The sequence below is a fragment of the Pleurodeles waltl genome, chromosome 5 (genome assembly GCF_031143425.1).
Source record: "Pleurodeles waltl isolate 20211129_DDA chromosome 5, aPleWal1.hap1.20221129, whole genome shotgun sequence".
Lineage (NCBI taxonomy): Eukaryota > Metazoa > Chordata > Amphibia > Caudata > Salamandridae > Pleurodeles > Pleurodeles waltl.
In genome coordinates, this window is record NC_090444.1 from 1323772196 (window position 1) to 1323794464 (window position 22269).

Genomic DNA, 22269 nt, shown 5'->3' on the forward strand with positions numbered 1-22269 from the left:
GACTATTACCAACTGATGGTGGTAAAAGCGCAGCAGAGGATCAAGGTTAAATGCATACATGATCAGGTTAAAGTGCACACCGCTTTATAATATTCACCTGCTGTGAAGTAGTTATATTTTGCAAGCTGTTGTAAGAAATGTATGTCTTCTTTAAAATAATTGTGTTGCTGTGAACCCACAAATTGGTTTAGCCTGCTTTCTCTGAGAATGGCTATTGCTCCCTTGTACAAAACAGTAGGATGATACTGATAGTAGTTGTAAGGAAATGCCTTCCTTGGCATGGTTACCCCCCTGACGTTTTTCCTTTTGTAGATGCCAGTTGTAGGAAGTTGGCTCTGTATATACTATTACAAAGTAAGAAATAGTGTGCACAGAGTCCAAGGGTTCCCCTTAGAGGTAAGATAGTGTCAAAAAGAGATAATTCTAATGCTCTATGTTCGAGCAGTAGGCTTATCAGAGGGTAGTGTGAAGCATTTGTTGTACACACGCAATAAATGAGGAACACACGCTCAGACTGATTCCAGGCCAATAGGTTTTTATATAGAAAAATGTGAAAGGTTTTGCTTAGACACTGTAAGGGCATAGTGCTCATGCACTTATGCCCTCACCTATGGTATAATGCACCCTGCCTTAGGGCTTTAAGGCCTGCTAGAGGGGTGACTTATCTATACTGCATAGGCAGTGTGAGGTTGGCATGGCACCCTGAGGGGAGTGCCATGTCGACTTACTCGTTTTGTCCTCACCAGCACACACAAGCTGGCAAGCAGTGTGTCTGTGCTGAGTGAGGGGTCCCCAGGGTGGCATAAGATATGCTGCAGCCCTTGGAGGCCTTCCCTGGCATCAGGGCCCTTGGTACCAGGGGGTACCAGTTACAAGGGACTTACCTGGATGCCAGGGTGTGCCAATTGCGGAAACAAAAGTACAGGTTAGGGAAAGAACACTGGTGCTGGGGCCTGGTCCAGTAACCCATACAACTAAGGCATTAAAACCTGACATCCATACATTGATAATATCCTTATGATCGTGTGCAGAGATGAAGAAAGATTGAATGACTTTGAGCAACCGTTGAATGACAAACACTTTGTTGTCTTTTACAATAACCCATAATCATGAGGAAGTATCCTTTCTAGGTATTAAGGTCAAAGGCGAATTTGGGCATTTGTCTACAAGTCTGCATACTAATCCTACAGAGAGGAACAATCTTCTTGACTTAAGAAGCACACATCCACGCCCCCTACGGGAGAACCTTCCAGTAGACCAGTTTTTGCACATGCGACATAACTGCTCAAGACCAGAGGACTTCATGAATGAAGCCTGTTCCCTGAGCAAGAAATCGTGGGAGAAGAATTACCCTACCCGTGTTATCGAACTAGCAAAGAAATGGGCACAAAATGCACCAAGGGAATCACTTCTGGAACCTAGCATACCCAAACACAGTGATGGCATGGCATTATTTGTGTAACCACTAACAATCAGTCTAACAGTGTCAAGAATACTGTAAACAAGCTCTGGAGACTTTTGAATTCCGATAAATTGTTCCTTACCAAACCTATGTTCTCTTTATACAAGAACAAGAGTATTAGGGATCAACTAGTACATACTAGGTGTAAGGAAATGCCTCCTTGGCATGGTTGCCCCCTGACTTTTTGCCTTTGCTGATGCTATGTTTACAATTGAAAGTGTGCTGAGGCCTGCTAACCAGGCCCCAGCACCAGTGTTCTTTCCCTAACCTGTACTTTTGTATCCACAATTGGCAGACCCTGGCATCCAGATAAGTCCCTTGTAACTGGTACTTCTAGTACCAAGGGCCCTGATGCCAAGGAAGGTCTCTAAGGGCTGCAGCATGTCTTATGCCACCCTGGAGACCTCTCACTCAGCACAGACACACTGCTTGCCAGCTTGTGTGTGCTAGTGAGGACAAAACGAGTAAGTCGACATGGCACTCCCCTCAGGGTGCCATGCCAGCCTCTCACTGCCTATGCAGTATAGGTAAGACACCCCTCTAGCAGGCCTTACAGCCCTAAGGCAGGGTGCACTATACCATAGGTGAGGGTACCAGTGCATGAGCATGGTACCCCTACAGTGTCTAAATAAAACCTTAGACATTGTAAGTGCAGGGTAGCCATAAGAGTATATGGTCTGGGAGTCTGTCAAACACGAACTCCACAGCACCATAATGGCTACACTGAAAACTGGGAAGTTTGGTATCAAACTTCTCAGCACAATAAATGCACACTGATGCCAGTGTACATTTTATTGTAAAATACACCACAGAGGGCACCTTAGAGGTGCCCCCTGAAACTTAACCGACTATCTGTGTAGGCTGACTAGTTTTAGCAGCCTGCCACAAACCGAGACATGTTGCTGGCCCCACGGGGAGAGTGCCTTTGTCACTCTGAGGCCAGTAACAAAGCCTGCACTGGGTGGAGATGCTAACACCTCTCCCAGGCAGGAATTGTCACACCTGGCGGTGAGCCTCAAAGGCTCACCTCCTTTGTGCCAACCCAGCAGGACACTCCAGCTAGTGGAGTTGCCCGCCCCCTCCGGCCAGGCCCCACTTTTGGCGGCAAGGCCGGAGAAAATAATGAGAATAACAAGGAGGAGTCACTGGCCAGTCAGGACAGCCCCTAAGGTGTCCTGAGCTGAGGTGACTCTAACTTTTAGAAATCCTCCATCTTGCAGATGGAGGATTCCCCCAATAGGGTTAGGATTGTGACCCCCTCCCCTTGGGAGGAGGCACAAAGAGGGTGTACCCACCCTCAGGGCTAGTAGCCATTGGCTACTAACCCCCCAGACCTAAACACGCCCTTAAATTTAGTATTTAAGGGCTACCCTGAACCCTAGAAAATTAGATTCCTGCAACTACAAGAAGAAGGACTGCCTAGCTGAAAACCCCTGCAGCGGAAGACCAGAAGACGACAACTGCCTTGGCTCCAGAAACTCACCGGCCTGTCTCCTGCCTTCCAAAGATCCTGCTCCAGCGACGCCTTCCAAAGGGACCAGCGACCTCGACATCCTCTGAGGACTGCCCCTGCTTCGAAAAGACAAGAAACTCCCGAGGACAGCGGACCTGCTCCAAGAAAAGCTGCAACTTCGTTTCCAGCAGCTTTAAAGAACCCTGCAAGCTCCCCGCAAGAAGCGTGAGACTTGCAACACTGCACCCGGCGACCCCGACTCGGCTGGTGGCGATCCAACACCTCAGGAGGGACCCCAGGACTACTCTGATACTGTGAGTACCAAAACCTGTCCCCCCTGAGCCCCCACAGCGCCGCCTGCAGAGGGAATCCCGAGGCTTCCCCTGACCGCGACTCTTTGAACCTAAAGTCCCGACGCCTGGGAGAGACCCTGCACCCGCAGCCCCCAGGACCTGAAGGACCGGACTTTCACTGGAGAAGTGACCCCCAGGAGTCCCTCTCCCTTGCCCAAGTGGAGGTTTCCCCGAGGAATCCCCCCCTTGCCTGCCTGCAGCGCTGAAGAGATCCCGAGATCTCTCATAGACTAACATTGAAAACCCGACGCTTGTTTCTACACTGCACCCGGCCGCCCCCGCGCTGCTGAGGGTGAAATTTCTGTGTGGACTTGTGTCCCCCCCCGGTGCCCTACAAAACCCCTCTGGTCTGCCCTCCGAAGACGCGGGTACTTACCTGCAAGCAGACCGGAACCGGGGCACCCCCTTCTCTCCCTTCTAGCCTATGTGTTTTGGGCACCACTTTGAACTCTGCACCTGACCGGCCCTGAGCTGCTGGTGTGGTGACTTTGGGGTTGCTCTGAACCCCCAACGGTGGGCTACCTTGGACCAAGAACTGAACCCTGTAAGTGTCCTACTTACCTGGTAAAACTAACAAAAACTTACCTCCCCCAGGAACTGTGAAAATTGCACTAAGTGTCCACTTTTGAAACAGCTATTTGTCAATAACTTGAAAAGTATACATGCAATTTTGATGATTTGAAGTTCCTAAAGTACTTACCTGCAATACCTTTCGAATGAGATATTACATGTGGAATTTGAACCTGTGGTTCTTAAAATAAACTAAGAAAAGATATTTTTCTATACAAAAACCTATTGGCTGGATTTGTCTCTGAGTGTGTGTACCTCATTTATTGTCTATGTGTATGTACAACAAATGCTTAACACTACTCCTTGGATAAGCCTACTGCTCGACCACACTACCACAAAATAGAGCATTAGTATTATCTATTTTTACCACTATTTTACCTCTAAGGGGAACCCTTGGACTCTGTGCATGCTATTCCTTACTTTGAAATAGCACATACAGAGCCAACTTCCTACATTGGTGGATCAGCGGTGGGGTACAAGACTTTGCATTTGCTGGACTACTCAGCCAATACCTGATCACACGACAAATTCCAAAATTGTCATTAGAAATTGATTTTTGCAATTTGAAAAGTTTTCTAAATTCTTAAAAGACCTGCTAGGGCCTTGTGTTAGATCCTGTTTAGCATTTCTTTTAGAGTTTAAAAGTTTGGTAAAAGTTTGAATTAGATTCTAGAACCAGTTTTAGTTTCTTAAAAAGTATTCCAACTTTTAGAAGCATAATGTCTAGCACAGATGTGAATGTGGTGGAACTCGACACCACACCTTACCTCCATCTACAGATGAGAGAGCTAAGGTCACTCTGTAAACTAAAGAAAATAGCAATGGGCCCCAAACCTACCAAAGTACAGCTCCAGGAGCTTTTGGCAGAGTTTGAAAAGGCCAACCCCTCTGAGGATGGCAACTCAGAGGATGAAGATAGTGACTTGGAGGGAAATTCCCCCCCTCCAGTCCTACTTAGGGAGAGCAGGGCTTCTCAAGCCCTGACTCCACAAATAATAGTCAGAGATGCTGGCTCCCTCACAGGAGGGACCAACAACTCTGAAATCACTGAGGATAACCCCAGTGAAGAGGACATCCAGTTAGCCAGGATGGCCAAAAGATTGGCTTTGGAAAGACAGATCCTAGCCATAGAGAGGGAAAGACAAGAGATGGGCCTAGGACCCATCAATGGTGGCAGCAACATAAATAGGGTCAGAGATTCTCCTGACATGTTGAAAATCCCCAAAGGGATTGTAACTAAATATGAAGATGGTGATGACATCACCAAATGGTTCACAGCTTTTGAGAGGGCTTGTGTAACCAGAAAAGTGAACAGATCTCACTGGGGTGCTCTCCTTTGGGAAATGTTCACTGGAAAGTGTAGGGATAGACTCCTCACACTCTCTGGAAAAGATGCAGAATCTTATGACCTCATGAAGGGTACCCTGATTGAGGGCTTTGGATTCTCCACTGAGGAGTACAGGATTAGGTTCAGGGGGGCTCAAAAATCCTCGAGCCAGACCTGGGTTGACTTTGTTGACTACTCAGTGAAAACACTAGATGGTTGGATTCAAGGCAGTGGTGTAAATAATTATGATGGGCTGTACAATTTATTTGTGAAAGAACACCTGTTAAGTAATTGTTTCAATGATAAACTGCATCAGCATCTGGTAGACCTAGGACCAATTTCTCCCCAAGAATTGGGAAAGAAGGCGGACCATTGGGTCAAGACAAGGGTGTCCAAGACTTCAACAGGGGGTGACCAAAAGAAAGGGATCACAAAGACTCCCCAGCAGAAGGGTGATGAGACAACCAAAACTAAAAATAGTAAAGAGTCTTCTACAGGCCCCCAAAAACCTGCACAGGAGGGTGGGCCCAGAGCCTCTTCACAAAACAATGGGTACAAGGGTAAAAACTTTGATCCCAAAAAGGCCTGGTGTCATAGCTGTAAACAGCATGGACACCAAACTGGAGACAAGGTCTGTCCCAAGAAAGGTTCCACTCCAAACTCCCATCCAGGTAACACTGGTATGGCTAGTCTCCAAGTGGGATCAACAGTGTGCCCAGAGCAAATCAGGGTCCACACTGAAGCTACTCTAGTTTCTGAGGGTGGGGTGGATTTAGCCACACTAGCTGTCTGGCCGCCTAACATGCAAAAATACAGACAGCAACTCTTAATTAATGGGACCAGAATAGAGGGCCTGAGGGATACAGGTGCCAGTGTCACCATGGTGACAGAGAAACTGGTTTCCCCTGGCCAATACCTGACTGGAAAAACTTACACAGTCACCAACGCTGACAATCAGAGAAAAGTACATCCCATGGCAATGGTTACTTTAGAATGGGGAGGGGTCAATGGCCTGAAACAGGTGGTGGTCTCCTCAAATATCCCAGTGGACTGTCTGCTTGGAAATGACCTGGAGTCCTCAGCATGGGCTGAGGTAGAGCTAAAAACCCATGCAGCAATGCTGGGTATCCCTGAACTGGTGTGTGTGAAAACAAGAGCACAGTGCAAGGCACAGGGTGAAAAAGTAGAGCTGGAGTCTGGAAAAATGGCCCAGCCTACCAAGAGAACAGGAAAGTCAGTTGGGAAACCAACTGCAACACAGCAAAAGAAAGGGAACCTCTCTTCTCAGGAAGAAGTTCTGCCCTCTGAGGGAACTGAGCCTTTGGAGCTTGAACCTTATCAGGTTGAGCTCTTAGGCCCAGGGGGACCCTCAAGGGAGGAGCTGTGTAAGGGACAAGAAACCTGTCCCTCTCTTGAAGGCCTTAGGCAGCAAGCTGCTGAAGAGTCCAAAGGCAAGAAAAATGGAACACATAGGGTCTATTGGGAAGATGGGCTCCTGTACACTGAGGCCAGAGACCCCAAACCTGGTGCCACTAGGAGAGTGGTAGTGCCTCAGCTGTTCAGGGAGTTCATCCTAACATTGGCCCATGACATTCCCCTTGCTGGACATTTGGGACAAACCAAGACGTGGGAGAGGTTAGTCAACCACTTCTACTGGCCCAATATGTCCAACATGGTTAAGGAGTTTTGCCTCTCCTGCCCCACCTGTCAAGCCAGTGGTAAGACAGGTGGGCATCCAAAGGCCCCCCTCATTCCACTTCCAGTGGTGGGGGTGCCCTTTGAAAGAGTGGGTGTGGACATAGTTGGTCCACTAGAACCTCCCACAGCCTCAGGAAATATGTATATCCTGGTAGTAGTGGATCATGCTACCAGGTATCCTGAAGCTATTCCCCTTAGGTCGACTACTGCCCCTGCAGTAGCCAAGGCCCTCATTGGTATCTTTACCAGAGTGGGTTTCCCTAAGGAGGTGGTGTCTGACAGAGGTACCAACTTCATGTCAGCATACCTAAAGCACATGTGGAATGAGTGTGGAGTGACTTATAAATTCACTACACCTTACCATCCACAAACTAATGGCTTAGTTGAGAGATTCAACAAGACATTAAAGGGCATGATCATGGGGCTCCCAGAAAAACTCAAAAGGAGATGGGATGTCCTCCTGCCATGTCTGCTTTTCGCTTACAGGGAGGTACCACAGAAGGGAGTAGGGTTCTCACCCTTTGAACTTCTGTTTGGTCATCCTGTAAGGGGACCACTTGCCCTTGTTAAAGAAGGCTGGGAGAGACCTCTCCATGAGCCTAAACAGGACATAGTGGACTATGTACTTGGCCTTCGCTCTAGAATGGCAGAGTACATGGAAAAGGCAACCAAAAACCTTGAGGCCAGCCAACAACTCCAGAAGTTTTGGTATGACCAAAAGGCTGCACTGGTTGAGTTCCAACCAGGGCAGAAAGTCTGGGTTCTGGAGCCTGTGGCTCCCAGGGCACTCCAGGACAAATGGAGTGGCCCTTACCCAGTGCTAGAGAGGAAGAGTCAGGTCACCTACCTGGTGGACCTGGGCACAAGCAGGAGCCCCAAGAGGGTGATCCATGTGAACCGCCTTAAGCTCTTCCATGACAGGGCTGATGTGAATCTGTTAATGGTAACAGATGAGGATCAGGAGGCAGAGAGTGAACCTCTCCCTGATCTTCTGTCATCAGACCCAAAAGATGGCACAGTAGATGGAGTGATCTACTCAGACACCCTCTCTGGCCAACAGCAGGCTGATTGTAGGAGAGTCCTACAACAGTTTCCTGAGCTTTTCTCCCTAACCCCTGGTCAGACACACCTGTGTACCCATGATGTGGACACAGGAGACAGCATGCCTGTCAAGAACAAAATCTTCAGACAGTCTGACCATGTTAAGGAAAGCATCAAGATGGAAGTCCACAAGATGCTGGAATTGGGAGTGATTGAGCGCTCTGACAGCCCCTGGGCTAGCCCAGTGGTCTTAGTCCCCAAACCTCACACCAAAGATGGAAAGAAAGAGATGAGGTTTTGTGTGGACTACAGAGGGCTCAACTCTGTCACCAAGACAGATGCCCATCCAATTCCAAGAGCTGATGAGCTCATTGACAAATTAGGTGCTGCCAAATTTCTAAGTACCTTTGACTTGACAGCAGGGTACTGGCAAATAAAAATGGCACCTGGAGCAAAAGAAAAGACAGCATTCTCCACACCTGATGGGCATTATCAGTTTACTGTTATGCCCTTTGGTTTAAAGAATGCCCCTGCCACCTTCCAAAGGTTGGTGAATCAAGTCCTTGCTGGCTTGGAGTCCTTTAGCACAGCTTATCTTGATGATATTGCTGTCTTTAGCTCCACCTGGCAGGATCACCTGGTCCACCTGAGGAAGGTTTTGAAGGCTCTGCAATCTGCAGGCCTCTCTATCAAGGCATCCAAATGCCAGATAGGGCAGGGAACTGTGGTTTACTTGGGACACCTTGTAGGTGGAGGCCAAGTTCAGCCACTCCAACCCAAGATCCAGACTATTCTGGACTGGGTAGCTCCAAAAACCCCGACTCAAGTCAGGGCATTCCTTGGCTTGACTGGGTACTACAGGAGGTTTGTGAAGGGATATGGATCCATTGTGACAGCCCTCACTGAGCTCACCTCCAAGAAAATGCCCAAGAAAGTGAACTGGACTGTGGACTGCCAACAGGCCTTTGACACCCTGAAACAAGCAATGTGCTCAGCACCAGTTCTCAAAGCTCCAGATTATTCTAAGCAGTTCATTGTGCAGACTGATGCCTCTGAACATGGGATAGGGGCAGTTTTGTCCCAAACAAATGATGATGGCCTTGACCAGCCTGTTGCTTTCATTAGCAGGAGGTTACTCCCCAGGGAGCAGCGTTGGAGTGCCATTGAGAGGGAGGCCTTTGCTGTGGTTTGGTCCCTGAAGAAGCTGAGACCATACCTCTTTGGGACTCACTTCCTAGTTCAAACTGACCACAGACCTCTCAAATGGCTGATGCAAATGAAAGGTGAAAATCCTAAACTGTTGAGGTGGTCCATCTCCCTACAGGGAATGGACTTTATAGTGGAACACAGACCTGGGACTGCCCATGCCAATGCAGATGGCCTTTCCAGGTTCTTCCACTTAGAAAATGAAGACTCTCTTGGGAAAGGTTAGTCTCATCCTCTTTCGTTTGGGGGGGGGTTGTGTAAGGAAATGCCTCCTTGGCATGGTTGCCCCCTGACTTTTTGCCTTTGCTGATGCTATGTTTACAATTGAAAGTGTGCTGAGGCCTGCTAACCAGGCCCCAGCACCAGTGTTCTTTCCCTAACCTGTACTTTTGTATCCACAATTGGCAGACCCTGGCATCCAGATAAGTCCCTTGTAACTGGTACTTCTAGTACCAAGGGCCCTGATGCCAAGGAAGGTCTCTAAGGGCTGCAGCATGTCTTATGCCACCCTGGAGACCTCTCACTCAGCACAGACACACTGCTTGCCAGCTTGTGTGTGCTAGTGAGGACAAAACGAGTAAGTCGACATGGCACTCCCCTCAGGGTGCCATGCCAGCCTCTCACTGCCTATGCAGTATAGGTAAGACACCCCTCTAGCAGGCCTTACAGCCCTAAGGCAGGGTGCACTATACCATAGGTGAGGGTACCAGTGCATGAGCATGGTACCCCTACAGTGTCTAAATAAAACCTTAGACATTGTAAGTGCAGGGTAGCCATAAGAGTATATGGTCTGGGAGTCTGTCAAACACGAACTCCACAGCACCATAATGGCTACACTGAAAACTGGGAAGTTTGGTATCAAACTTCTCAGCACAATAAATGCACACTGATGCCAGTGTACATTTTATTGTAAAATACACCACAGAGGGCACCTTAGAGGTGCTCCCTGAAACTTAACCGACTATCTGTGTAGGCTGACTAGTTTTAGCAGCCTGCCACAAACCGAGACATGTTGCTGGCCCCACGGGGAGAGTGCCTTTGTCACTCTGAGGCCAGTAACAAAGCCTGCACTGGGTGGAGATGCTAACACCTCTCCCAGGCAGGAATTGTCACACCTGGCGGTGAGCCTCAAAGGCTCACCTCCTTTGTGCCAACCCAGCAGGACACTCCAGCTAGTGGAGTTGCCCGCCCCCTCCGGCCAGGCCCCACTTTTGGCGGCAAGGCCGGAGAAAATAATGAGAATAACAAGGAGGAGTCACTGGCCAGTCAGGACAGCCCCTAAGGTGTCCTGAGCTGAGGTGACTCTAACTTTTAGAAATCCTCCATCTTGCAGATGGAGGATTCCCCCAATAGGGTTAGGATTGTGACCCCCTCCCCTTGGGAGGAGGCACAAAGAGGGTGTACCCACCCTCAGGGCTAGTAGCCATTGGCTACTAACCCCCCAGACCTAAACACGCCCTTAAATTTAGTATTTAAGGGCTACCCTGAACCCTAGAAAATTAGATTCCTGCAACTACAAGAAGAAGGACTGCCTAGCTGAAAACCCCTGCAGCGGAAGACCAGAAGACGACAACTGCCTTGGCTCCAGAAACTCACCGGCCTGTCTCCTGCCTTCCAAAGATCCTGCTCCAGCGACGCCTTCCAAAGGGACCAGCGACCTCGACATCCTCTGAGGACTGCCCCTGCTTCGAAAAGACAAGAAACTCCCGAGGACAGCGGACCTGCTCCAAGAAAAGCTGCAACTTCGTTTCCAGCAGCTTTAAAGAACCCTGCAAGCTCCCCGCAAGAAGCGTGAGACTTGCAACACTGCACCCGGCGACCCCGACTCGGCTGGTGGCGATCCAACACCTCAGGAGGGACCCCAGGACTACTCTGATACTGTGAGTACCAAAACCTGTCCCCCCTGAGCCCCCACAGCGCCGCCTGCAGAGGGAATCCCGAGGCTTCCCCTGACCGCGACTCTTTGAACCTAAAGTCCCGACGCCTGGGAGAGACCCTGCACCCGCAGCCCCCAGGACCTGAAGGACCGGACTTTCACTGGAGAAGTGACCCCCAGGAGTCCCTCTCCCTTGCCCAAGTGGAGGTTTCCCCGAGGAATCCCCCCCTTGCCTGCCTGCAGCGCTGAAGAGATCCCGAGATCTCTCATAGACTAACATTGAAAACCCGACGCTTGTTTCTACACTGCACCCGGCCGCCCCCGCGCTGCTGAGGGTGAAATTTCTGTGTGGACTTGTGTCCCCCCCCGGTGCCCTACAAAACCCCTCTGGTCTGCCCTCCGAAGACGCGGGTACTTACCTGCAAGCAGACCGGAACCGGGGCACCCCCTTCTCTCCCTTCTAGCCTATGTGTTTTGGGCACCACTTTGAACTCTGCACCTGACCGGCCCTGAGCTGCTGGTGTGGTGACTTTGGGGTTGCTCTGAACCCCCAACGGTGGGCTACCTTGGACCAAGAACTGAACCCTGTAAGTGTCCTACTTACCTGGTAAAACTAACAAAAACTTACCTCCCCCAGGAACTGTGAAAATTGCACTAAGTGTCCACTTTTGAAACAGCTATTTGTCAATAACTTGAAAAGTATACATGCAATTTTGATGATTTGAAGTTCCTAAAGTACTTACCTGCAATACCTTTCGAATGAGATATTACATGTGGAATTTGAACCTGTGGTTCTTAAAATAAACTAAGAAAAGATATTTTTCTATACAAAAACCTATTGGCTGGATTTGTCTCTGAGTGTGTGTACCTCATTTATTGTCTATGTGTATGTACAACAAATGCTTAACACTACTCCTTGGATAAGCCTACTGCTCGACCACACTACCACAAAATAGAGCATTAGTATTATCTATTTTTACCACTATTTTACCTCTAAGGGGAACCCTTGGACTCTGTGCATGCTATTCCTTACTTTGAAATAGCACATACAGAGCCAACTTCCTACACTAGGCCCAAAGAGACATCGGCTCCACAACAAACAGAATTGTGAAACCTTCCTCCAGTCCGTGGGCACAAACCATGTGGCCACTGCTCAGTCTTCCCCCTCACGAGAGCCTCCAAAACAGTTGAACTTTTTCTCGGTAAACCTTGGGAACAGAGGGCGCACACTAATTGACACAGAGAATGTGGTTTATCTTATTACGTGCCCCTGTGGGTTGAGATATATCTGGATGGCATCCCGGAAGGTCAAATTGTGGTTTGTGGAACATAGGAGTATGATATGTTGTAAGAAGGCGTCCACCAAAATGACAGCCCACTTTCTAGAGACTGGACTCAGTGACCAAGACATACGTTAGACAGTCATAGTAAAAGTGACTGCTGAGCGGGTATCCCCACGGATGCTCTTGGAAAAGGAGTACCCATGGATCTATAGACAACACCCATACATGTGACCTGAATGATGACTTAATGTGGAACAACGTTAACTAAGAGTGGTAATGAGTCCAGTCTGTGAGGAAATGCAGCTGATCAGACCTGAACCTGACAATACTGACCTACTGTTAAAAAGAGGCAGTTCAGATATTGATAGGGCGCAGGGAATCATGCTGTCACATGCTTTCTCTGTGTATACTATATCAAAATGAGATATAGTGCTCAGAGTCCCAGGGGTTCCCTGAGAGGCTTGACAGAGGCGATAGATAATACTAATGCTCTATTTGTGGTAGTGCGGTTGAGCAGTTACGCTTGTCTTTGGCATGCATGGCTCCTGAGCTAGTATAGTATGGACACTTACATCTTCCACAGGAGTGTATGAAGATTCTAAAAGAAGGAAAATGGTCATCTACCTGAGCTGCATATGCCTTCAAATAGAAGATATTTTGCATCTGGTGTTCCGCCAAGAAGATAGACCCTACAACTTACCAGGAGGATATAATTCTACTAAATTTGTTACACCTAGCACAATCTGGTCTGCAATTCTCTTCTATTAAAGTCCATCTGGCAGCTCTGACTGTATACAGAAATTGTCCTTCGCAAACCTTTTTATTTAGGATACCAGTCATAAAAGATTTCCTAGAGGGGTTAAAGAAGGTTTTTCCTCCAGTTAGGCGCCCTTCTCCACCATGAGAACTTAATGTGGTAGTTTCACGCCTCATGCATCATCCATTTGAGGCCATACACAAGGCATTTCTCCCAACACCTCACTTGAAAACCGCTTTCCTTGTGGCAATTACATCAACACACAAGGTTAGTGAGATTCAGGCTCTGTTCTCATGAACCTTACACAGTATTCCACTCCTTCAAAGTATTGATGCGAACACCTCATAAATTCCTGTTTAAAGTTATCTCTGACTTTCACATAAACCAGTTGATTTCCTTGCCAACTTTTTCAAAACCCATCTACTCCAGCTAAGGGGGGCTCCCTCCACTCTCTAGACATAAAGAGGGTTTTCAAATTCTACTTAGATAAAACCAAATCTATTAGAAAATCTCCTCAATTGTTAATTATGCGCCGATTTGCACTGGTTTGGGCACCTCCAAACAATCAGTCTCTAGGTGGATTGTCTCCTGTTTTCTATTTTGCTACCAACTAGCTAACAAAACCCTAGCTGGCAGACTAAGAGTGCATTCTTCCAGAGGCAGGTCTGCCACAACTGCCTTGAGGAATGTTTCCTTAGCAGATAACTTCAGAGTTGCGACCTGGAGGTCTGTCAACACGTTCACTAAACATTGCTGTCTTGACTGTAATGCCAGGACAGATGGTGAAGTAGGGCATACTTGTAGGAAGTTGGCTCTGTATGTGCTATTTCAAAGTAAGGAATAGCATGCACAGAGTCCAAGGGTTCCCCTTAGAGGTAAAATAGTGGTAAAAATAGATAATACTAATGCTCTATTTTGTGGTAGTGTGGTCGAGCAGTAGGCTTATCCAAGGAGTAGTGTTAAGCATTTGTTGTACATACACATAGACAATAAATGAGGTACACACACTCAGAGACAAATCCAGCCAATAGGTTTTTATATAGAAAAATATCTTTTCTTAGTTTATTTTAAGAACCACAGGTTCAAATTCTACATGTAATATCTCATTCGAAAGGTATTGCAGGTAAATACTGTAGGAACTTCAAATCATCAAAATTGCATGTATACTTTTCAAGTTCTTCACAAATAGCTGTTTTAAAAGTGGACACAGTGCAATTTTCACAGTTCCTAGGGGAGGTAAGTATTGGTTAGGTTAACCAGGTAAGTAAGACACTTACAGGGCTTAGTTCTTGGTCCAAGGTAGCCCACCGTTGGGGGTTCAGGGCAACCCCAAAGTCACCACACCAGCAGCTCAGGGCCGGTCAGGTGCAGAGTTCAAAGTGGTGCCCAAAACACATAGGCTAGAATGGAGAGAAGGGGGTGCCCCGGTTCCGGTCTGCTTGCAGGTAAGTACCCGCGTCTTCGGAGGGCAGACCAGGGGGGTTTTGTAGGGCACCGGGGGGGACACAAGCCCACACAGAAATTTCACCCTCAGCAGCGCGGGGGCGGCCGGGTGCAGTGTAGAAACAGGCGTCGGGTTCGCAATGTTAGTCTATGAGAGATCTCGGGATCTCTTCAGCGCTGCAGGCAGGCAAGGGGGGGGGTTCCTCGGGGAAACCTCCACTTGGGCAAGGGAGAGGGACTCCTGGGGGTCACTTCTCCAGTGAAAGTCCGGTCCTTCAGGTCCTGGGGGCTGCGGGTGCAGGGTCTCTCCCAGGCGTCGGGACTTTGGATTCAAAGAGTCGCGGTCAGGGGAAGCCTCGGGATTCCCTCTGCAGGCGGCGCTGTGGGGCCTCAGGGGGGACAGGTTTTGGTACTCACAGTATCAGAGTAGTCCTGGGGTCCCTCCTGAGGTGTTGGATCTCCACCAGCCGAGTCGGGGTCGCCGGGTGCAGTGTTGCAAGTCTCACGCTTCTTGCGGGGAGCTTGCAGGGTTCTTTCAAGGCTGCTGGAAACAAAGTTGCAGCCTTTCTTGGAGCAGGTCCGCTGTCCTCGGGAGTTTCTTGTCTTTTCGAAGCAGGGGCAGTCCTCAGAGGATGTCGAGGTCGCTGGTCCCTTTGGAAGGCGTCGCTGGAGCAGGATCTTTGGAAGGCAGGAGACAGGCCGGTGAGTTTCTGGAGCCAAGGCAGTTGTCGTCTTCTGGTCTTCCTCTGCAGGGGTTTTCAGCTAGGCAGTCCTTCTTCTTGTAGTTGCAGGAATCTAATTTTCTAGGGTTCAGGGTAGCCCTTAAATACTAAATGTAAGGGCGTGTTTAGGTCTGGGGGGTTAGTAGCCAATGGCTACTAGCCCTGAGGGTGGGTACACCCTCTTTGTGCCTCCTCCCAAGGGGAGGGGGTCACAATCCTAACCCTATTGGGGGAATCCTCCATCTGCAAGATGGAGGATTTCTAAAAGTTAGAGTCACTTCAGCTCAGGACACCTTAGGGGCTGTCCTGACTGGCCAGTGACTCCTCCTTGTTGCTTTCTTTGTTCCCTCCAGCCTTGCCGCCAAAAGTGGGGGCCGTGGCCGGAGGGGGCGGGCAACTCCACTAAGCTGGAGTGCCCTGCTGGGCTGTGACAAAGGGGTGAGCCTTTGAGGCTCACCGCCAGGTGTCACAGCTCCTGCCTGGGGGAGGTGTTAGCATCTCCACCCAGTGCAGGCTTTGTTACTGGCCTCAGAGTGACAAAGGCACTCTCCCCATGGGGCCAGCAACATGTCTCTGGTGTGGCAGGCTGCTGGAACTAGTCAGCCTACACAGACAGTCGGTTAAGTTTCAGGGGGCACCTCTAAGGTGCCCTCTGTGGTGTAATTTACAATAAAATGTACACTGGCATCAGTGTGCATTTATTGTGCTGAGAAGTTTGATACCAAACTTCCCAGTTTTCAGTGTAGCCATTATGGTGCTGTGGAGTTCGTGTTTGACAGACTCCCAGACCATATACTCTTATGGCTACCCTGCACTTACAATGTCTAAGGTTTTGTTTAGACACTGTAGGGGTACCATGCTCATGCACTGGTACCCTCACCTATGGTATAGTGCACCCTGCCTTAGGGCTGTAAGGCCTGCTAGAGGGGTGTCTTACCTATACTGCATAGGCAGTGAGAGGCTGGCATGGCACCCTGAGGGGAGTGCCATGTCGACTTACTCGTTTTGTCCTCACTAGCACACACAAGCTGGCAAGCAGTGTGTCTGTGCTGAGTGAGAGGTCTCCAGGGTGGCATAAGACATGCTGCAGCCCTTAGAGACCTTCCTTGGCATCAGGGCCCTTGGTACTAGAAGTACCAGTTACAAGGGACTTATCTGGATGCCAGGGTCTGCCAATTGTGGATACAAAAGTACAGGTTAGGGAAAGAACACTGGTGCTGGGGCCTGGTTAGCAGGCCTCAGCACACTTTCAATTGTAAACATAGCATCAGCAAAGGCAAAAAGTCAGGGGGCAACCATGCCAAGGAGGCATTTCCTTACAATACTTCTCTCAGGAACCTGTTTTCTTGATAGGGCATTTCATTATTGTTCTGTCTACTCCCCCGCTGTTTATGGGATGGGCTTACTATTCTATTCAGCGCTTACGACTATACATGGAAATCCCTTTCAAGAGAATGAATAGTTTCTTACCTGTAACTCCATTTCTCTTGTAGGGGTATTTCCATGACCGTCATTAGCAACCCTGTCTCCTCCACGGTGGCGTAGACAAAATATCTCTGATATACCATTACTCTCAGCTAGGATTGCCTAAAAAAAGAGCTGAGGCACCTGCCTCTCTAGGCATGATGGGGAAACTGGAGGACTAGCTTTTCTTCATTTATGTCAGCCTATTGGCTATGCTGCCCTGCACGCCGTTATCCTTATTTTGCATTACAAAAAGCTTTGTGAACGATGTTTTCTGCTAAACTGTCAGTACGTTCATGCATTTAAATGCATGTGCCTTAGCTATTTGTCCTTTCTAAAGCAAACAAGATGAACAATTTCGGACACTGTAGCCTTTCCTTTAGGCTGCATATTGACATTATCAAGTGACTTTGCAGGCCTTCTTGAAGAAAGGCGAAGATGAACACTTAAGAAGTTATATTGGAAAAAGTGTTCTGAGGTCCATGCAGGCGGGCAGAACTATTCAACTCTTATAGCTATCATGGAAATACACCTGTGAGGGAACTGGAGTTACAAGTAAGAAACTATTCCCTCTCTGTATTTAGGACAGCTGGATTATTTATAACACATTTACATTAACAGATTTACATGTTTCAACTGATTACAAATTTAGTGCTTTCTGTCATCCAGGGCTCAGTTTAAACATTGAATTGACCAATTTATGGGCACAGTTACTTTAACATCGTTTTTCTGTTGTTCTTCTATTTTAAGGCACTTTTAGGAAGGACTGGGTACACACTTGATGTTACCACGGGTCAGAGAAAGTATGGTGGGCCTCCTCCCGACTCAGTGCATTCAGCACATCAGCCTTCTGTTGGTACAGAGGTAAGGGTAGTTTGTTATTTAATGAAAATGACCTGATAATTACTGTGCTGAAGAATCATCTTAATATTTTCATTTGTCATTTTTAGATATTTGTTGGGAAAATTCCACGAGATCTCTTTGAGGATGAACTTGTGCCATTATTTGAAAAGGCTGGACCGATATGGGACCTACGTTTAATGATGGACCCGCTGACTGGTCTCAATAGGGGATATGCTTTTGTCACTTTTTGCACAAAAGAAGCAGCTCAAGAAGCTGTTAAGCTGGTGAGTTTTATTAACACCCCAGGCCACATGGCTAAAGTTTATACCCAAGTACAATCATTATTTGATGTTTAGATTTGTCTATCAGATGGCAAGGTTGTTTTTTTTTTTTTTTTTTGCCTCATCCTAGTCCTAACACAGCAAGTATTGTGCACAGCCTGGGATCTCACTAGCTCTACTTCACTACTTTTCTGGGCCCAGTGCACACATTCTTGTAGCTGAAGTGGGACAACACAACCCAAAATAAGTTAATTTCAAAGTGAGTCGTGCATAGTTGCCAACTCCATCTTTTGTGGTGCTGTCTTCCCCCCCCCCCTCAAGCTTCAAGTGCTTATTCCTGTTTTCCTACACTGCTATTACCGTGTCATATGTTGGTGCAAGTTAAGGGTGTACACTAGCAGTACAAAGCTGCAGTCATAAGTCTTGTGTTTGCTACTGTGTCTGGGATCTCTTTCCCTTCTATGGGAATTAATGAGAACTGCTTTGGTTGCTGATCTTTAATCTGTAGTAATTAATTCTGCAACACCATACCAATGTGAGAAACTGAAGCCATTTTCAAATGGGATTGATAAATGGGGACAGATCTGGAGTTTCTCGTAGAGAGACTAACATATCAGTACTTCACACACAGAGTGGTGTGAATTTATTTTTTTACATTTTTGTACAGCACAGCTTGAACAAGATGGTGTCAGCACACCACACATAACCCATGACTGAGAAAAATATCTTACACTAAAAGTTGCAAACACATGACAAATTGAACCATCAAAGCATTGGGGAAATAAAAGAGGAAAAGAATAAGAGCTGCAGAATGTTTTTAAAAACTTTATTGATTTAAAAAAAAAAAATCAATGGATGACTATCACTTACACAGGTTATTACAAATCTCCCTCTCCGGTGGCTCTCATTGGAGCAGTTACTAAACATAATTAGAACTCAGCAAGATTTGATTACATTCACTGATACCTTTTAGTCCCATAAAACCTTGAACACCCTCTGTAGCAGTGAGTTGTCACTTTGAGTTATTCTTAAGACTGGTTTAGTCTTAGAAAACACAGTAAGTACAAGTATCTTAAGGACTGTGATTCTTCCTGAAAATATCCATCACTGGCTTCCAGATCGCCTCTAATGTTTTCCTGTCGTCCCTCAGATCATATGTTAGCATCTCCATAGCCATTGATGGCCAAAGTTGTTGTGGCCAGTGGTGTACATTGGGTATTTTGGCATCTTGTAACATGTTCCACAAGTTCCTGCTCAGCTACTCAAAGCATATGAGGGATTAATCAGTCCCCCTCTCTCACTTCACCTTAATTACTGAATCCAATTCCCAGTATTATTGTCAGGGATTTCCGTGGGATTGGTAAGCCTGGTATATTCTTGATATGGGTTAAAATGTCCCTCCTTGAACACCTTGAGTCTCCGAAAAACCCACCACACGAGCAGTGCTCTTCTCCCGTCCCCACTACCCCTTCAACAAATACCAATATTATTTCGGAAAATTTGCCACAGTTTTTCCCATATATTCATGTAGGCCACTTATATTTATCTGGGAGGGTTTATAATGTCCCATATTGAAGGAAAGTGCCCCTTTTTGCCTGATACATGATGTGATTTTGACTGAAAGTGCGCTGGGTTCCTGCTAACCAGGACTCGAGGTCTGAGTTCTTTCCCAAAACTGCAGTTTTCCCCAATTGGCAAATCCTTTAGCATCTTCTAAGTCCTTAGTAAATTGTACTCCTGTTACCTAGGGCTTGGGGTGCTAAAGGGTCCCTAAGGGTTGCTGCACAAATTGTGCAACCCTAGGGGACCCCTCACCAAAGCACATGTCAGACTGCCATTGTAGTTTGCGTGTCTTAGTGCAGACGAAAAGTGAAAACACAACGTTGCACACATCCTGTGTGCCGTACCCAATAAAACTGCGTGCAATGTATGTAAGTCACTCCTCTAGCAGGCCCTATAGCTCTAAGGGTGGTGCACTATATTACATTGAGGGCATATCTGCCTGAGCAGATATGCCCCTGCTATGTCTTTGTCAATTCTCAGACATAGTAAGCAACCATGGAAGCAGTTTAAATGCATGTGCTGGACACTAGTCAATACGAGTTTTCCAGCTACATGATGGCTTCATTGAAGCTAGTGATGCTTGGTATCCCAGACTGATGCCCATGTTGGATATACCAATACACTTATCTAGAGGGCACCTTTTGAGGTGCCCTCTGAAACCCTGTCACCCCCTGGTTGGCTCACTGACTGGTTTCTGCGAGCCTGCCACTCAAGACACTGTTCTTACCCCTAGGATAAGGGCCTACTGCTCTCGGGAGGCCCAGAACAAAAGCCTGTCTAGGAAGAGGGCGTAACATCCCCTCCCACAGGATGACCTGCTGATAAGATTTCCTAAGGTGGCAAGCCTCAAAGGGCTGCTGCCTTTGAAATGCCAATGTGGCTTTCCTCACAGGAGAGTAAGTCACTTGCCCCATCACCCCCATTGTCTACTACCGTACACACCACTAACTTCATTATTTATGGTAGTCCCTAGCACCGGAGAAGCAGTTTTCTCTGACCGAAGGACACTACAGAGACATGAAAGCGAGTGACTTGCCTATGCCATTGGCAGTGGGTTGTGGGCATGGCACTCTGAGGGGAGTGCCATGTCGACTTAGTATTTTCATCCCCACGAGCACACACAAGTTGTGAGGCAGTGTGCATGTGCTGAGTGAGGGGTCCCCAGGGTGGCATAATACATGCTACCGCCCTTAGAGACCTTCCCTGGCCACATGACCCTTGGTACCAGGGGTACCTTTTACAAGGGGCTTACCTGTGTGCCAGGGCTGTGCCAATTATGGAGACAAAGGTACAGTTTTAGGGAAAGAACACTGGTGCTGGGGCCTGGTTAGCAGGGTCCCAGCACACTTCCAATCAAAGCTGGCACTAACAAAAGACAAAAAAGGTTAGGCTGTAACCATGCGAACAATGGCATTTTCCTACAGCGTGCTTGAAGGTTTTTGTTTGTTTTTATCATGTACTTAGCCATCCTTAAACAAAGGCCAAGCACATACTCCAGTATGTCCTGCGTGGGCTCTCTGGGAGATCTCTCCGATCGTTCACAAGGCAAAGTGGTCCCCTGACAGGATGCCCAAACAATAGTTCAAACGGGGAGAAACCCACTCCCTTCTGTGGCACTACCCTGTAGGCAAAAAACAGGCAAGGAAGTATGACAGTCACTCGGCTGAGTTTTTCAGGGAGCCTACCAATCATGCCTTTGAGAGTCTCGTTAAATCTCTCAACAAGACCATTCCAATCTGGGTGATATGGGGTATTAAACTTGTAAGTCACCCCTGTAGAAAGTTGGCCCTGTAATATACTATGTCAAAGTGAGAGATAGTGTGCAGAGTCCAAGGGTTTCCCTTAGAGCATGGATACTCAAAGTACGGCTCGCGGGCCTCATGCGGCCCCTCTTACCTTTTACGTGCGGCCCTTCGAGCAACAGGAGCACTGGGCAGCTGTTTGCTCGACTGCACTAACAATAAAAATATTAAATACACGCACAATCAGTTATTTCATGCTCAATTGGCCTTAAAGAAAGGAAGTAACTAGGGCCTCCTGCACTTGACTTTAGAAAAGCCTTCATTTTTAAAGACCTCTTGCAACACAAGTGTAAAACTAAGACAGCCTTGTAAAGAAATGGCTCCCTGTTGCAGTTACCCCCCCACTTTTTGCCTGATACTGATGCTGACTTGACAGAAGTGTGCTGGGACCCTGCTAACCAGGCCCCAGCACCAGTGTTCTTTCACCTAAAATGTACCATTGTTTCCACAATTGCACACCCTGGCATCCAGATAAGTCCCTTGTAACTGGTACCTCTGGTACCAAGGGCCCTGATGCCAGGGAAGGTCTCTAAGGGCTGCAGCATGTATTATGCCACCCTAGAGACCCCTCACTCAGCACAGACACCCTGCTTACAAGCCTGTGTGTGCTAGTGAGAACAAAATTAGTAAGTCGACATGGCACTCCCCTCAGGGTGCCATGCCAGCCTCTCACTGCCTATGCAGTATAGGTAAGACACCCCTCTAGCAGGCCTTACAGCCCCAAGGCAGGGTGCACTATACCATAGGTGAGGGTACCAGTGCATGAGCACTGTACCCCTACAGTGTCTAAGCAAAACCTTAGACATTGTAAGTGCAGGGTAGCCATAAGAGTATATGGTCTGGGAGTCTGTTTTACACGAACTCCACAGCACCATAATGGCTACACTGAAAACTGGGAAGTTTGGTATCAAACTTCTCAGCACAATAAATGCACACTGATGCCAGTGTACATTTTATTGTAAAATACACCACAGAGGGCACCTTAGAGGTGCCCCCTGAAACTTAACCGACTATCTGTGTAGGCTGACTAGTTCCAGCAGCCTGCCACACTAGAGACATGTTGCTGGCCCCATGGGGAGAGTGCCTTTGTCACTCTGAGGCCAGTAACAAAGCCTGCACTGGGTG

General features: G+C 47.7%; 1 protein-coding gene across 9 annotated transcripts in view; it reads left to right on the plus strand.

The window, feature by feature from the left end:
- Window positions 1–22269, plus strand: part of SYNCRIP (synaptotagmin binding cytoplasmic RNA interacting protein) — a 392640-nt gene that overhangs the window by 86387 nt on the left and 283984 nt on the right. For all 9 annotated transcript variants that reach the window (XM_069235574.1, XM_069235575.1, XM_069235576.1 and 6 more), the window contains exons 5-6: window positions 17406–17519; window positions 17606–17782. In XM_069235574.1, the coding sequence (XP_069091675.1) occupies window positions 17406–17519; window positions 17606–17782 (291 nt within the window). The remainder of the gene's footprint in view (window positions 1–17405; window positions 17520–17605; window positions 17783–22269) is intronic.